Raw genomic sequence first — 16,853 nt, 5'->3', positions numbered from 1 at the left:
AATTTTTTTTCAGGCAAAGGTGATACAGTGCTGCATTCATTTCTTCATCCTGACAAAGATATGGATTGGGATATGTTGTGAACTCGAGCTCTTGGACCCCGTGCAGAGACAAATAAAATAATGAACGGTGGCAGATTAGATTTATAAGAAGCAGATGGTGATATAATTAAAATGTCAGAATCTAATCTACTTTAATAAAAGAATACATAAAAAAATCATCAAACTGTTGTTTTATTTGCCTAAATAATTTAAATTCCAAAGTAATTTCCAAAGCTAAATCAATTAAATCAGAAAATGATTTGACTTTTGGACATTACTTTGGGGAATAATTTTAGAAGTTCCCCGAAGAGCCTAGTGGTTAGGATGTCCACCTCTGAATAATTGAAGGTTGGGGGTTCAATTCTAGGTACGCATCTCTAAGAGTTATGTGCGTTTTAAACAATTAATTATACTTAACTTGATTTAGCGGTGAAGGAAACATCATGAGGAAATCTGCATGCCTGAGAGTTCTCCATATTGTTCTCAAAGGAGTCAAAGGTATACTATTATGTTCAGCTTGTCGCTGGCTCACTATAGAGTACGGTTCTCTTGAGTGTGAGAAGAGTTTTGGCCATAGTCTACCATGCTGGCCAAATGCGGATTGGTAGACTTCACTTCACACACCTTTGATAACATTTTGGAGAACTCTCAGGCATGCAGGTTTCCACACGATGTTTTCCATCACCGTTAAAGCAATGATATTTAATTATTTAATTAAAATGCACATAACTGTTCTCCAAGAAGTTATAGGTGCGTGTAGAAAGTACTCTGTGATTCTCATTTCTCAGTGTTAGTATACCTCTATATTTAATGTACTCTGTGCATCAAACCTACTAATGAAAGAGTCATCACATATTCTTTTAAAAGTACTTATGAGACTTATATTAATCTAAAAATGCTTTTATACTATTATACTAGCTTCTAAAATTAATAATTGATTTCTTATCTAGCAGAAGAATTACTATAGCCTTTTTTAATCCCTTTCATAACTTTATTTTAATTAATATGAGTAGTAAAACGATTTGCGGATAGCTTATGTCACTGATAAAAACACCTCTCGAGTTGTTTCAATGAAAACCTCATTTGACGTAACATTTGTCGAGGTTCTTATATGACATCAAACTTCAAAACGCGTCCGCAATAGCATTTTTCATACAATAAATTTTATCGATAGTGTAAATGAACTGTCAAAACATTTTTTTGTCCACATCTATCCTTTGTGGACTGTCTCACCGAACCGTGATAGGAAAACCATATTTTGACATTGATGCTGTCATTAAATGATAGGTGCAGTCGATTCGCAATCGGCCTGCTTGTTCTGAGGTTGGCAAGCATACACGGTAAGTGCCTAATCCAACGTAGTGATTATATTCCATACGAAGTAGTACTTAGAAATTCTTTGTTATATTCTCTTTGCCTAATCAATCAATACTTATAATAAAACTGTAACAGGTCAAATTCTGTACATTGAAGATATTTTGAAAATTTTTTTTCGAGGGCACTCTATAATCGATACTGAACCCAAAACTGTAATTTTTTTTATTTTTGTCTGTCTGTCTGTATCACGGCCGCGCATCACGCTGAAACAACTGAATGGATTCCAATGAAACTTGGTACGATTTGAGGTCATACTATGAGGAAGAATATAGGATACTTTTTATCCCGAAATTCAGCATGGTTCCCGTAGGAGAGGGGACGAAAGTTAAAATGTATACAGAGTTGTAATCCATTAACGCGTAGTCCGATTTTATTCATTCTTTTTTGTTAGAAAGGGGATATTTTAAAGATTGTTGTTCCGTAAATATTTCAAGGTCATCGGTTTTTAACCGACTGTCAAAAAGGAGGTGGTTCTTTTTTCTACATCGATTTTTTCGAGGTTTCTGGACCGATTTTCAATTTTTTTTTTAAATCAACAAAAAAAGTTTACGTCGTGGTCACATATAAAATTCTGGATTCAACTCCTTAATCCTGATGCTGCAGGGTTACTGCCCGCCTGAGTTATCAAGATTCAGGAAGTGTTCATAGTGAATTCATATTGTAGGTACCAAGTAACGACAACAATCCCGAAAAATCAAAGAGTTCCCGCGGGATTTTAAAAACGTAAATCCACGCGGACGAAGTCGCAGGAATCAGCTAGTCCTATATATGTTATTGTTCTGTGTACTTAAGTGCACGGTAAACACCCGTCCACACCACACGCTTCGCCTTCGCACAGGTGTTCGCCACCTTGTGATTTATGACAATTAAAAAGCTAGGGCCCAGAGCCAGTTACAAAAATATGACATTGAGGTGTGAGGACATCAAGAAAGACTGACTGACATTAAATTAAATAACCTTTTTTTACTGGTCGGTGAAAATAACCTCAAAATCTCAAAATCCAAATATTGTATTGCTCACCTCAACCTTACTGACCAGGAAAAAAGAAACCTATATTGCTTTTCTCGCCGTATTATCATTAAAGTAATTTATTTGTTTTTGTTTATATAAATAATTATTGTATCATTCCTAAGTTTTTAGGCATCATGAATGTGAAGAAGAAACCAGTAAAAAACCGTCAACTTAAAGCGGATCTACAAAAGGAATTACATTTTGTAAAAAACTTGTTTAAAATGTTTTCATTACCATTGCAGAAAAAAGGTGAGCTATGATAAACTTTCTTTCACACTATTATGATTTCTAAACAGATCTTATTAGTGTCCCATAAAACCAAACTATTTTTCAAGACAGACACTGCTCTTCGGCTCTGCCGGATTGTCATATCATTGTTGAAAATCCTCGATTTAGTGCTTATTAAAACATTTATTTATTTTATTTTGCTTGAATATTTGCAATCTTTATATTATTTATTGTCAACAATCTGCTTTATATTCTTTTCCAGGTGATAATGATAATCAAATGGATATTGAAGTGACTAATAAGACTAAGCAAGATGAGGAAAAACAACTTCCAAAGAGGGCCCATAGCATTCTAGAACTTGAAGAAAAGTTAGAAAAAATTAAGTCTGAGAGTAATTATAATCTTAAAACCAAACTCGCAAAGAAGAGTTTAACTAGTAAGCTAAACAAAAAAATAAAAAAGAGAGAAAGAGTAAAACTAAATAAACATAAAGTTCACGCTGCTCTTGAGTCTTCTGAAGTAAAGGAAACAAAGATTAAACAAAAGGAAAAAAATGTAAATACAGCAAAGCCAATTTTCAACAGTGAAGGAAAGTTAGTCTTTTCCAAGTTCGACTTTGCTAAGCTTGGTGAAAGAGGTATGTCACATAACACTCATGTCATTTTTGTCCATACTAATATTATAAATGCGAAAGTGTTACTTTCTGTCTGTTACATAAAAGTGAAAGGTTTCATAATAAGTTAAAACATTTTCAGATACAAGTAATAAATCACAAAAAGATCCCAAAAAGATTCTTGACAATCTCAAACAGCAAGAAGAGAAGTTACAAAAGTTGGCTGAAGTAGACAGTGAGAAAGCAAAGGAGTTAAAAGAGAAGGCTGCTTGGAAAAATATACTTCAAAAAGCTGAAGGGGAGAAAGTGAAAGATGATACAACATTGTTAAAGAAATCCATTAAGAAAATGGTAAATATTCCACATTTTGTGACTTTATTTTTGTTGATAGTAGATTACTTGAACGTTTCAATTAATGCTGTTTTTTCTTTATGTAAACTGTGAATTATCATGGTTTATGAATTGTACATAACTATGTACTTTAATTTATAGGAACAAAAGAAGAAGGTAAGTCAAAAGAAATGGGAGGGAAGAATTCAGAATGTTGAAAAGAAAAAGGAGGAAAGACAAAATAAACGAAAAGAAAACATTTCCAAAAAGAAGAAAGAAAAAAAAGCCAAAGTTGTAAAGGCAGCAGTGAAGAGAGGGAGAGTTGTAATTTAATAACATACTGGAATAAAAGGATATTAATAATAAAGTGTTTTATTGTATGCACCTACCTGCCTACTATAAAAAAATAAAATATTATTCAGTCGCTAGAATAATAATAAGTCAAAAATAACAGAATAGAAGCTGTGATAGCCTAGTGGTTAAGACTTCCGCCACCCTATCGGAGGAGGGGTTCGATCCCAGGCACACACCTCTAAAATTTGTGAGTTGTACATTAGTAATTAAATATCACTTGCTTTAACAGTGAAGGAAATCATTGTGAGACCTGCATCTGCATGCCTAAGAGTTCTCTATAAGGTTCTGTGAGTTCAAAAGTGTGTGAAGTCTGCCAATCAGCACTTGGCCAGCATGGTAGACTATGCTCGTAGCGCCCATTGCAACGCGCCGTGCGGCGTGCCATAGCACTGACGGACGGTCGAGTGAGCTCCACTCCAGTGATTATTTACGTTATAGTTAGCGCTGCAGTCAATGTGATTCTGAGAGGAGACCCGTGCTCTATAGTGAGCCGGTCATGGGGTGATCATGATGAATTCAAAAATATTTAGTAGGTACAAATGTCACGAAAGTTAGTTTAAGGTCAAGTGAGAGTCCGACTCGCACATGAAGGGTTCCGTACCATTATATTAGATTATGCACTTTTTAATTTACACGGCAACAGAAATCACAATCTGTGAAAATCTCGGCTTTCTACCTATTACGGTTCATGAGATACAGCGCGCTGACAGCAGAGGCGTCCCGTTGGCACCTTTCCGGTACAGAACCCTAAAAAGATAGCTGATGATAAAGCATGGGTATAAATATGGTAGGTGTTCTTCTTGCCCAGAAGGCGAGAAACGAAAGTAGAAAGTCATATGAAAGATCTTTACCTGTACATTCTAAAACAGATTTTTATTTATTTTTATCCATCATAGTTTTTGAATTATCATGCAAAATGTCGAAAAAATACGACTGTAGTACGGAACCCTCATTGCGCGAGCCTGACTCGCACTTGGCCGGTTTTTTTCGGATGACGAAACGCCTTATATCCGTCAACCGCAGTCGTCATGCGCCCTTCGGCAGTCGGCACCCGGTGCGTCCTAACACCTAACCGACTATTGCGCTGTTTCAACTTCCGTGGCGCGTACCTACACTTTTAACTGAATGGATAATAACTGGTTTATCCACTAGAGGCATATTATGTAACACAAATACCAGTAATAATATTTTTATTCAATCAAAAAAGAGTACAAATAAAAGAACTTGCATGTAGCAGGTTACATAATAATTGGAAATGAGGGTAGCTTGTAGTTTTTAATTGTTCAATACTATCCAAAATACAAATATATTGTATTTTGTATCGAATGAACTAAAAATTAATAAATAAATTCGTGACAGTCGTTTATTAACCGACTTCAAAAAAAGGAGGAGGTTCTCAATTCGTCGGAATCTTTTTTTAATATACAATGTTGGTGTTTAATCGGTTGTAAAACCTCTAAAATAATTAAATTTAGCCTTATATGTTACATATCCTTTTTCGCAGTGAATATTGTATTCTCTAGCGCCAGCGCATACAGACAGAGTGGAGTAGAGCCCAGCCTTTTTGATAACTACTTAAGCTCAGGTTTGTGTACCTACCTTTACCTATATTGAAATTGGTATACCTACCTACTCAAAAGTAAACACGAAGGAGACTCAAAAGACGCGCGGCGTTCCTGGTTGGGTCGTACCTACCGCCTTTATGCCAAAGTAAAAAAAGATTAGTTCGAGTTGTTATCAAGAAAGACGCTGCGCCTCGGCTCTACGTTACTCTGCCGGTGTGCGTTGCGCCTTACATCTGTCATTTTAGAGATTTACAACTGCATAGCACGCTTATGATGGTGTCTTCATACGACCTTAGTGAAATAGATGTTTATTGCCTAGGTACACAGTAATTAATAGTTTGCACATTTGTCTGCAGTCGCATGAATTGTTTCATTATTTATTTGGCTAAGATGTACCTGTTACCGCTAAAGTGCAAGAAATTGTTTTGTTCGTTCTGTTTAACTAGTTAATGTTGAAATTCTCTAGGTAATGTGCAGCCTAATGACCAAGATTTCGTTAGAGTGAAGAAAATAGGCTCTTCGTTGAAATAAATCATCACTACAGTAGCCGGCAAGAGATATTGTACATCGGCCTTTAGAACGAGATTTCGGCTTCGTAGAGCGTTGCAGCCTGTCACTCATACCTACGTGACGTATTGTCGGTCTCAACGAGAGACAACGCTCTACGAAACCGCTATCTTTTTCGAAAGGCCGATGTAGGTACAATTCCTGCCGGCTACTGTAGGTAAGTTCATACAAAGATTCAAGATTACGTGGAATGTGGCCCAGACGAAATCTGGCACGCCGACTCTACGCAATTTTGTATGTCATACTCATAACTCATACTACGAATATTTTGTAAAACGCGAAACCAAAAGTCTTCTGGAGTAAGCTATTTAAGAAAACTATATAACGGCTATGTGATAGTTTTAAATAAATTTGTAAAGTAGTGACATTAAAATAACACCCGGCCGAGTTTGTTGTGGGCTCTTCTCAGACCTGGGCGCGTTTGGAACCCTCGTAGCTTTAGTTTTAAGTTAATTATAACCCTGAGACGTTCCGCAATTTAACGTTTTAGTGTTAGTTGCACATTCACTTCATAGTTAGTAAATTCAGAAGTCAGTTAGGTACTTTACGTAAAATTTAACGTATCGAACCAGGTAATGTCAAGATTATCTAGTTAATGCTGACATCGATTTCTGTACTCTAGCGGTAACTTAATATACATAATGCAACTAAAGTTAGCATTAAATTTCGGTGGAAAATACTAGAAATTTCTACCAAGAAATTGCACTGTTTCACAGTCTAGTACACTACTGTAATAGAGATTAAACTAGGTATACTCTATGTAATAACTAAATTCATATGAACACATTCTTTCTTACTCCTAGGTGCGTAAGTTAAATTAATTAACACCATTCTAAGTTAAAAAGAAATTATACTACAGTCATTTTTAAACAGTGTGTCCAAAAAATATTAGGCAAATGAGAGGAATTCGTTACTTTTATATTTTATTTGTACCTTTGTACTACTTTAAATAAATCCCTACTAAGTAAATTACATGAAACTAGGTATTAAAATATGTATTTTTCAGTCTTTGGAAAGACAAGAAGCGGATGTTTTTGCTTCTATTAGGTAGATATTTTTGATATAGAAAAAATTGTTATGGTAGGTATATGGAGCTCCACCCACGTCTTCTAACGAATTATTACATACTTACTAAATATATAAAACGAACAAAGTTGCAACATTTCTTTAAAAATAGTTTATTTGCTTTGCATAAAACAATTTATATTTCGTAAATTAAAAGGAAAACATTTTAGGTAGAATAAATTGGTAGGCAGGTACATACCTATTTAGCTGTGATTGTATTTATATTGTGCCATAACTTTTGAAATTATTAAATTAATATTGCAGCTATATTATTATACACGAATATAAAAAAGACCCTTAACAGTAACTTTAATTAGGTAGGTACTGAATCAAATAAACGTTATACCTAACATTAAATCGAGCGTTAACACTTATTAATTAATATTTCAAAGAAACTGATAGAGGAAAAAAATATTAGTATTTAGATATTTGGTAAAATATTGACGAAGCTGCTAACGATATTGTAGTTCCAGGCGTATCAAAGTACAAAACTAAGCTTTTAGGATTAAGTTAGAAAAGGTGAACAAGATTCATTACTAGGTCTATGTTTACCTAATTGTTTTGTCGTTTGGAATAGCACTATAACTAAACTGAACTTGTAATAATAAGACGGTTCGGTTATTTATCGGTTTATGTATGACTCACAATATTGTTAATCCTAAAATAAACTCAATTTTAGTTTCTTTTAACTTTTTTAAGTATAAAATTGTCGCAACGCATTTTAAAGATAAAATTGAATATGCGCGCGTTATTGTCTTAATAGTAAAAATGTAATTGACTAAACCCCTTACAAACTATTGCTTCAGAGATGTCGAACGGTAAAACTATCCATCTGTAATCATTATTTACACTTTCAGTTGTGGATTGTTTAGGTACTATGATAATTATTATTAAAAAATAACTAAGTAAGTATGCTCCCATTATTTTGGTTACACAGTTTTAGGACTAACGATAATTCTAACACTAAAAAATTAAAATAAACATTACATGTAAAAAAACAATTGTAAATAGCAACAACTAAACATGAATATAAAGCCTCGAAATAGAAGTCTCATTTTTGAATAACTTGTTATATAAAATAAATAATGATTATAATTTACAATGATTTCAAAAATAGGACACAAAAGAACAATAAAAGAAAATGGTTGCGTATATCCATTACATACATGCGGAAGAAGTGAAACTTCTTTGGTTTATGATCAATGATCATAACACTCTTTATAAATACAAATAACTTCCCTTTTTAACCGACTTCAAAAAAAGGAGGAGGTTCTCAATTCGACTATGTTTTTTTTATTTTTGTATGTTTGTTACGCGCTTACTCCGTCAATTATGAACCGATTTTGATGATTCTTTTTTCGTTTTGTAGGACTTACTTCAGAGGTGGTCCCATTTTAATTTGGTAAAGATCTGATGAATAACTTCGGAGATGGAGAACGGAACTTCTTAATGGATAAGAGTAAATTGCTCGCGATCAGTGTAATAGCTTTGTAAACAGTAGGGGTTTAACCAGGCATAACATATTTTTAACCGACTTCAAAAAAGGAGGAGGTTCTCAATTGAAATGTATGTTTTTCGATCGCGATCGGTGTAATAGCTTAGTAAACAGTAGGTTTATAACTAGGCATATCATATTTTAGTACAATGGGGCCACTAAAAATTGTGAAATAAAAAATTTTCAAAATAAAATAAAAACCGACTTCATTAACTACAAACACTTAAAAGTAAAAAATAATTTAATTTATTACCCAATATATTATGTAGGTACACAAGAGTTATTGTAGTTCTATAGTAATATTTTTTGGAGTCGGTGCCAATGTGGAGTCACAAAACAATATAAAAAGTAGATATATGGTTCGTGCGGCTAATTGGCACCGGCTCCAAAAAATATTACTATAGAACTACAATAACTCTTGTGTACATAATATATTGGGTAATAAATTAAATTATTTTTTACTTTTTAGTGTTTGTAGTTATTGAAGTCGGTTTTTTCAATATATTTTTTTTAATATCACAAGAATGTTTAGATTACAGATATCGATTTAAAAATTCAATAATAAATAAGATTTTAAAAGAATTTTAAAATTGCGGGCAATTTTTAAGCGTATGATTATCGATTTCTTCAAAAATGGAAGATCTAAGAGACAATTAAAATGTTATATTAGACAAAATTCAAGGAGTTTTAAAGCAACCGTCTTTGCCAGTGGCTTTAAACGCCAGCGTTGATTCATGACGTCATATTCCGTTACAGTTACTTCCGTCACATAATTTTCATAACGTCACCCCTATGCGGTCTTTCCGACGTGGACGAAGAAGTTTCACTTCAAACATTTCAGGTGTATTTTCTACACAAAACATGAACTATACAACTTTTCCTTTTTATTTTACTTAAAAGTTTTGTGCAGAAAATAATAAGAACTATAACGTTGAACAGTTAAAAACAAAGCCGGAGGCCATAATATGTTACCGTATTAACACCTATACCAGCGTAGAATGAATTTGCTCTACCTTTTCCTACTATTAAAATCAGTTCATAAATATTTTTAGCCACTCCACTCTTTGCTTGAACCGTTTTGCTCTTTCGTGGTTTACTGCAAGGATTACGAGCCGGATAAAATAATATGTATCTGGCTATCTAGTAAGCTGGAGACACATAACATACTGAGTTGTGGTGAGCCATGGCGCGACCAAGGCGATTGAAGTCATAGGTGCATTTTATAAGAAGACTCATATACTAAAACTATACGAGTAGTCAGTCGCTCGCGGCGCGCTCCGAGGAACACTACTCGGAGAGCCATTGTGTTACACTGGCAACACACCCGCCAACACATTAATGTCTGATTCTGTTGCATTATCCCGATACGCTGGTCAACACAATTCGGCCCTATTTTTGTCACAGACTTCTGCAAAGTAACGCCTGCTTTTTACCAAGTATACTAAGACATTTAAGACTTGAAAACTTATACCGCGCGATGGTATCGCGTCCAACATATTTCCTAGAAGTTATTTAATTATCATACAAGGAGTAATATAAAGATATTCACACTGCGGAGCGCACGTAGATGCGCCGAAGCCGCGCATCATCACCGTCGCGCTCTGTAGTGCGAATATAGTCCTTTGTATTACAAACGGTTCACGAATACGCGCGCGTTCGGTGTGACGTCCTGAATTTTCAAGCCTTACATTCACTCAAAATTTATACACCAAAGAGCCATCACACCCTCTTATATTGTACCTTTTTAATTAGCAACTATGTACTTAATTGTAACTACATAACTGTTGAATCAAAACAAAAGTTTAAAATAATATGTTATCCGAATGAAAAGCAAAGTAATCATATTATATTTTTATAATCAATATCAACACAAAGTTACAATTAAGTTTTCCATTCTTTCATAATATATAAGGTATAATAGGTGTAATAAGTCTCTAAATTATAATCCTATAGATATAAGCAATAGTTTCAGTGTATAACACCTCGAGAATAAATAATTTGCTTTGCTTTACCCAACAAAATCTTTCCATAGACTACAACATGCTTACGGCTTAGCCAATGTCATTGCACTTTACAAAGTTTGCCTAGATCTAACATTAAAAACAAACATATCATTTATAGTTTTGTCTTTAGAAAAATTTCAGATTACACTCTTAACAATATGCATATGAAACTACATTTTAAATGTCTTTGGAGCAAAATGTACGATAGAGCACTGGAAAAATAGAATTTGCTCATGTTAGTCTTCACTAACTTGCTATTAAACTTATACCCCTAAAAATTATAATAAAAATATAGCTCTTATAATTTTACAAAATAGAAAAATAAAAAAGAAAAGTTAATATGTAATACTGCATGCTAATAGTTATTATTCTAAATCAGTCAAGGCATTATTAAATTCAAACAATAAATAATGTTATCTGTCATTTTAAAAGTATAATAATCAAGTGGTCTGGTTTGCTATCAAATAAAGCTGATTTGTGGAAACTTATTTTTCAACTACTACATTATGTTACAAAATAAAAGGTGGGAAACCATTTGAGCATATTTTAGTAAACTATTAATATTACACAATATAATAGATGTGATGCATTTCTGTTTTATAAACTGCATAAATTAATGAGATTTATACGAAATGTTAGCTGCATTAGCCGTTTTGCAGTCATTAGGGACTCTTAACATGTAGAAAAATAATTCCTGCAGTTTAAGCTACAATTGTTTAAATATGCTCAAATAGTAATCAACTTACTCTACCTGCATTTAATTACTAGCTACATCCTAAAGTTAAATGGTAATAATAAAGCAAGTTGTGAGGCGGGATATTTGCATCAGTCTTGTGAAATTCTCAAATGTGTAAATTATTACTGTCATTGATTTAACCGTCTGGTAATCTGTAAAAAATGAAATCAGAATAATTTGAGTTTACTATTAGTAAAGTTTTGACATATATGTTATCATCAGTTCATTTCAGATTTTCGAGATGGCATAGTAGCATCAAGAACACGAGCAGCAGCATAGCTAGGTATGTTCAAATAGGCCGGTTTGTCATGTTCGCACAGGCCTGGCTGCGTACAGCAACGGTTCAGGTGAGCTGCGGAAGTGTTTGCTGAACCACTACTGCCAGCCTCCTGCGGGCCTCCTAAACAAACCATCTTGTGATTGTTGAACAGCTCTAAAGAACGAAGTTGTTCACCACAGACTTCACATTTTAGTTCTCTTGCATGCACCTTCTTGTGGCTATTCAAAGATCTCGAATTGTCGAACACTTTAGTGCACATGTCGCAGTATTTCAGTACCTTCTCTCCTGTGCACACAACTTTGTGGTTGTTGAGTCTGTCGAGGGACATGTAGCGCTTGTTGTTGCACAAGTCACACTTGAACTGCTTCTGCGGGACTCGTCCCGTGTGAACTTGCATATGTTTACGCAAGTTACTTTTATCTTTTATATATTTTGAGCACACTGAACATTTGTTTACATCTTTACGTGTATGGTGCGAGTCTAAATGTCTTCGTAGATGTGATTTTTTATAGAATGGTTCCAGACAGATTTGGCATCTGAATGGCTTTTGGGCTGGGTGCACTCCCGTTAAGTGTGTGTTGAATTCGAGAATAGTAGGATAGCTCTTCCTACAATGTGGACAGTGAAACAGCTTACGACACACGGCCACACTAGAATCACAGAATGGATCTGAGCAATCGTCACAAAAACAGTCTAGGCCTACTGGAGGAGTAGATGTAGATTGAAACTGTTCGACGTCATTCTGTAATGGATCACGGTCAGGAGTACCCGGCCTGCTAGGCTCTTGCTTAACTTTGGCTTGGTCACTGTCAGAGTAATCGCCTTGAGACGGGACACTTCGCGAGGTGCTCGCGAGCATCCACCAGGGGTTGTAGTGCCATGCTCCGAGGCTACTCTGAAGCCCCTGAGTTTTTAAGTCACTAGGTTTTGTTTGAGTTTCAGCGTTAGAAAAACCTGGAAAACTTGGAAGTTCTTGATGCCTAGGCTTCGATGATTCGAAAATACTGTGTTGAGATATAAGGTTCTCGTAATCACCAGAATCCAACTTTCTCTCGTTTCGATCATTTGGATCCTTCTTAGACATTTTTTGAGTGTCTACAACAAAGAATAATAGAGAAAAATATTTTAGACTTTAAAAAATATGTAAATTTAAAACAAACAATAGGGTGTTTAAATATATTAAGCAAAAACATAACAAGTAAACAAACAACGCACAAGCGCGGTTTTAAACTTACGGAAAACAGAGAAAATAATATGTATGAAATCAGTCCTTCTTTATAATTTCATAGGGAACTAATTTAAATACCATTTCAAATTAAGTGTTTCACAATACGTACATACAATAAACTTTCCTTTCCAAACTCAATAACATTCAAAGCAACTCAGCCATTTTGTTTAATTGAAATATAGACAATTGTAGAATTTAACTATAGACAATACAAACAAAGGTGTGCATGCCATGGTGTCTGCGTGTAAGTCAGACACGTAGATAGAGTAATAAAGGTAGATGCAGGAACGTTTGCTTTCTCATTCGCACTAAAAAGAGAGCACAGATAAAGTTACTAATGTGATAAACAGAGACACAGCTAACCTATTTTTGTCCCTTATCGTGGTACTGGTTTTTTTTCAGAATATATTATACAAGAAGTTGCAAAACAAACTTTGAGAATTCGTGGCGTAATTGTATTTCTCATGAGTTATTTACTTGTTTTCAAATAAAAAACGTATTAATATAAATATTGTTGATCGGTTAATACAAATATTGACTACTAAATAATGGTAATAATTGTTGTGTTATTCATCGTTTCGTCGTGCTATCGCTATCTCATACGCGGTTACACAGTACTTACATCTACCTATTATTCTATCTACGGTTTATGTCTTTAACTTGCCACTTTTTTTTTTTTTGTTTGTCAAAATGTATTTGTACGTGAGTATTTGACAAACAACGTGAAGTGTAGAAGGAATGACATTTCACAAGTAAGAAAATCTGCTTGAGCGAGAGGGACTGAGGGGGCCACGCCAGTTGCAAATCTAGACATATCTGTGTATTATTCTACTTCTTCTTCTTCTTAATTTGCTTTATGGCTTTCAGTAGTGCCACACCGAGCACAATGCAACGTATTATTCTATCTACGGTCCATGACAACTATACAACTACGCCAGGCCTTAAAGGACTGTTATCCAGGGCCGTAAAATAAATTAAAAATTATATTAAATTATATTATATTATATTATATTAAATTTATTTTATTTTATTATTGTATATACCTACATTTATTCTAACTCTATTCTGGTAAAATAGTTTAATTATAATTTTAAGTAATCTCTTTTGGCCTTCTGTTATACCTAGATTTAAATTTAAATAATAATTATGTATTTACGCTGTTGATTACTTTCAAATAAACAAAATAAAAAAAAATAAAAAAAAATACAACTACGCCCTCCCCCCCCCTCCTGTCAAATGTCAATGTCATTCAAGTATATTGGTTATAATTATATTATCCTGTATATTATAATACTCTTTGGTAATCACTACTTTTTTGTTGACATAGGCCTTAAAGGATTGTTATCCAGGGCCGTAAAATAAATTAATAAAAAAAAAAAATTTGTTGACATATCAAAGAGTAATATAATAATTAAAACGTAGTTTATTTAAATAATTTGGTATACGTAGTGATTATATTTGATTATAATATACAGGACATATGTGTGTTTTTGTTGGTAGAAAAATAGCGAAAATCTGAATTTGACGTGTTATTTTATTATTCTAATTAAATAAATAATTTACAGTTTATGAAGTCCTTCACATAAACATTTAAAATGGATTGGTTTAGAACTGCGATACTTAAAACACTTTGGCGACCATCTGTAAATATTGTAAGGTTAGATTTTGTATAACGTTTATTCTTCGTATCCAGTATCATAGCCGTTATCCAGGGATTTTTTAAAAGACTATAGTTTAAAACTTATTGTTTTTTAGAACTACATATCACGCGGATAAACCTCGCCTTGTACGAAGGTATGGCTATGAAGAGAAACTTTGGAGTGGAGGATTGAAGCCGCGTTCTGAAGGACGACGATTACCAATGCCAAAATACAGGTTATGAAAATTCTTACCATCCATCTAGGCGTCTATATATTGTAATGTAAATACGAAAGTGTGCTGTGTGTCTGTCGTTACTTACCTTTTCACAGCTCAACGGTTGAACCGATATTGACAAAATTTGGCACAGTTTTTTGTTTCCTGCATGGGAGTTTTAATCAGGAATATCAAAGTCTCACAGAATTTTATAAACGTAAATCTATAAGAATAAAGTTGCTGTCACAGAGATACCATGTTTAATCTCAAGCTCTTAAAATTTAATTTTTTTTGAAAGCATAGTTTAGAATCAAGATTTAACTTCACTAGGATATAAGAGCGGTCATACACTGCACCTCGAGAAGATGATTGTTTAGAGACTGAGTAGTTAGTGTTTGTCAATTGCTTGAGAAATCATCAGCTGATCAAGTAGTCTCGTGCACCTGTATGACAATGAAAGGAAGTTGTTTGCTTTCACTAGGAGATAAAGAGCAGTCGTACAAGGCAGTTTGAGTAGTTGATTGTTTAACAAAGTAAGCAGACTGCTCAAGCAGTGTTTGTCAACTGCTCAAGTAATCGTCCAACTGCTGAAGTGGTCTCATGTATATGTATGACAATGAAAGGAAGTTTGTAGTTTGTTATACAGTTGTTGGTCATGACCGCTTCAAGCTAGCTACTTTAAAGTTGTTCAAATTTTTGTTAATAATTATTTTAGGCCTGCAAATCCATGGACTGAGCGCAAAGCATTGTTTGGTCAAAATGATTACATTGACATTCTTGGGCCTGGCGATTTACATCCAGTTAAAACTTTATACAGTGTGCCATCTTGGATAAGGGGTGTCAGTGGGAGTGAATATCATGTAAGTATTAATTAATATACAATTTTTTTATTTTTTATTGCAAGATAGGCTCATGCTTGACAACAATAATTGTTTAAGCATAATTATTATGCTTAAAAAACAACAATATCTCGATTAGTCTGCTTGCCTAGACGATGCCTATTAACACTTAAACTTACTGGACAGCAGAGGCTTACGGCGATTACGCACTGCACTTCCGTCATCCGAGTTCTATCCGTCATCAGTGAGAATACCGGCGATTATCTACGACATAATATGTCATAAGCTCCCAAACCAAACCAAAAGGAACGTATTTTCACGGACTCCGGTCGGATGAGTGCGTAATCGCCATTAGTGTATAGGGTCCCTTTAGCACCATTTGGGCACAGAACACTAAAAATTAAACACAATATTATAGTGTCCTTAATCAAATTCAGCAGCAGTTTGCATGTATACTTAAATGTTCTGAGTTAGGAGAGACCGATTTTGTTAAATTAATTTATTAATGGAATTTTTTATTACAGATATTACTTCGAAAAAGAAAAATGTGGGCAAAAACTGCAACCCCACTTGTAAGGCCAACTAAGTGGAAAGAGTATGAAAAACGTTTAGCCTTTTTGTACAGGAAGCTAAATAGAAAAACAAAGACTGGCCGTTCTTCAACTTAAAATGATTATAGTTTGTGTAGCATTAGTTAATTAAATATAATTAAATTAAATAAGTTTAATATTATTATTTCTTGTGCACTAATTTGCAGCCGAGCATCTGTCGCGTCAGTGACGCCGCGTCCAGTGACGTGCACCCCATAAAGGTAGAAAAGCACTGATTACCCTTAAATGCTATATCAAATCCTTAACTATTTTGTTTACCAAGATTAAATCAAAATAAAGAAAACAAGATTACACTAGTAAATATTTTATTGATAATTATTACATAATTATTATCATTATGACTAGTTGTAGGTATTTGTAAATTTTGTGTTTGAATAATGTTAATACATACCTAACACAATAAGACACTGTGGCTGATTCCGTTGTACACAATCTCTAAATTAAACTAAAATGACACGTCTAAATCTATTGCTATCCCTTTCATAATGTTGCTTGCAGAAAAGGATAGCACTAAATTTAGACCTGTTTATTTAGTTTAGTCTAGCGATTGTGACAAGAGAATCGGCCCCAATGTTTTACAGAAAAAATTAAATAGAAAAGAGTTGTTTATTACATAGGTACCTACTTATAATTAAAATTGTAGACTAGCTTATTGGCT

The 16,853-nt window shown here is 34.0% G+C and overlaps 3 protein-coding genes across 4 annotated transcripts in view; 2 read left to right on the top strand and 1 right to left on the bottom strand.

The window, feature by feature from the left end:
- The first annotated feature begins 2,334 nt into the window (after nt 1-2,334).
- On the top strand, nt 2,335-3,978 carry LOC117996947 (surfeit locus protein 6 homolog). The gene is made up of 4 exons (XM_034985091.2): nt 2,335-2,676; nt 2,918-3,292; nt 3,411-3,619; nt 3,761-3,978. The coding sequence occupies exons 1-4, from the start codon at nt 2,562-2,564 to the stop codon at nt 3,929-3,931; spliced, it is 870 nt and encodes a 289-aa protein (XP_034840982.1). The 5' UTR covers nt 2,335-2,561; the 3' UTR covers nt 3,932-3,978.
- Nucleotides 3,979-5,127: 1,149 nt separating this feature from the next.
- LOC117996907 (zinc finger protein 681-like) overlaps nt 5,128-16,853 on the bottom strand; it is a 31,061-nt gene continuing 19,335 nt past the window's right edge. Inside the window, exons 2-3 of one of the 2 annotated variants that reach the window (XM_034985050.2) lie at nt 12,899-13,015; nt 5,128-12,758 (exon numbers count right to left, since the gene is read on the bottom strand). In XM_034985050.2, the coding sequence (XP_034840941.1) occupies nt 11,602-12,747 (1,146 nt within the window). In that variant the 5' untranslated portion in view covers nt 12,748-12,758; nt 12,899-13,015 and the 3' untranslated portion in view covers nt 5,128-11,601. Of the gene's footprint in view, nt 12,759-12,898; nt 13,069-16,853 lie in introns of those variants that run through there. The other variant, XM_034985051.2, reaches the window with a different exon arrangement.
- Nucleotides 14,298-16,311, top strand: mRpL51 (mitochondrial ribosomal protein L51). The gene is made up of 4 exons (XM_034985058.2): nt 14,298-14,548; nt 14,647-14,766; nt 15,461-15,605; nt 16,109-16,311. Exons 1-4 carry the CDS (start codon nt 14,487-14,489, stop codon nt 16,250-16,252), a joined length of 471 nt encoding a protein of 156 aa, XP_034840949.1. The 5' UTR covers nt 14,298-14,486; the 3' UTR covers nt 16,253-16,311.

This window comes from Maniola hyperantus, chromosome 4 (genome assembly GCF_902806685.2).
Source record: "Maniola hyperantus chromosome 4, iAphHyp1.2, whole genome shotgun sequence".
Classification (NCBI taxonomy): Eukaryota; Metazoa; Arthropoda; class Insecta; order Lepidoptera; family Nymphalidae; genus Maniola; species Maniola hyperantus.
The sequence above is the reverse complement of the archived record's forward strand: the minus strand, read 5'-3'. Positions and strand labels throughout refer to the sequence as shown.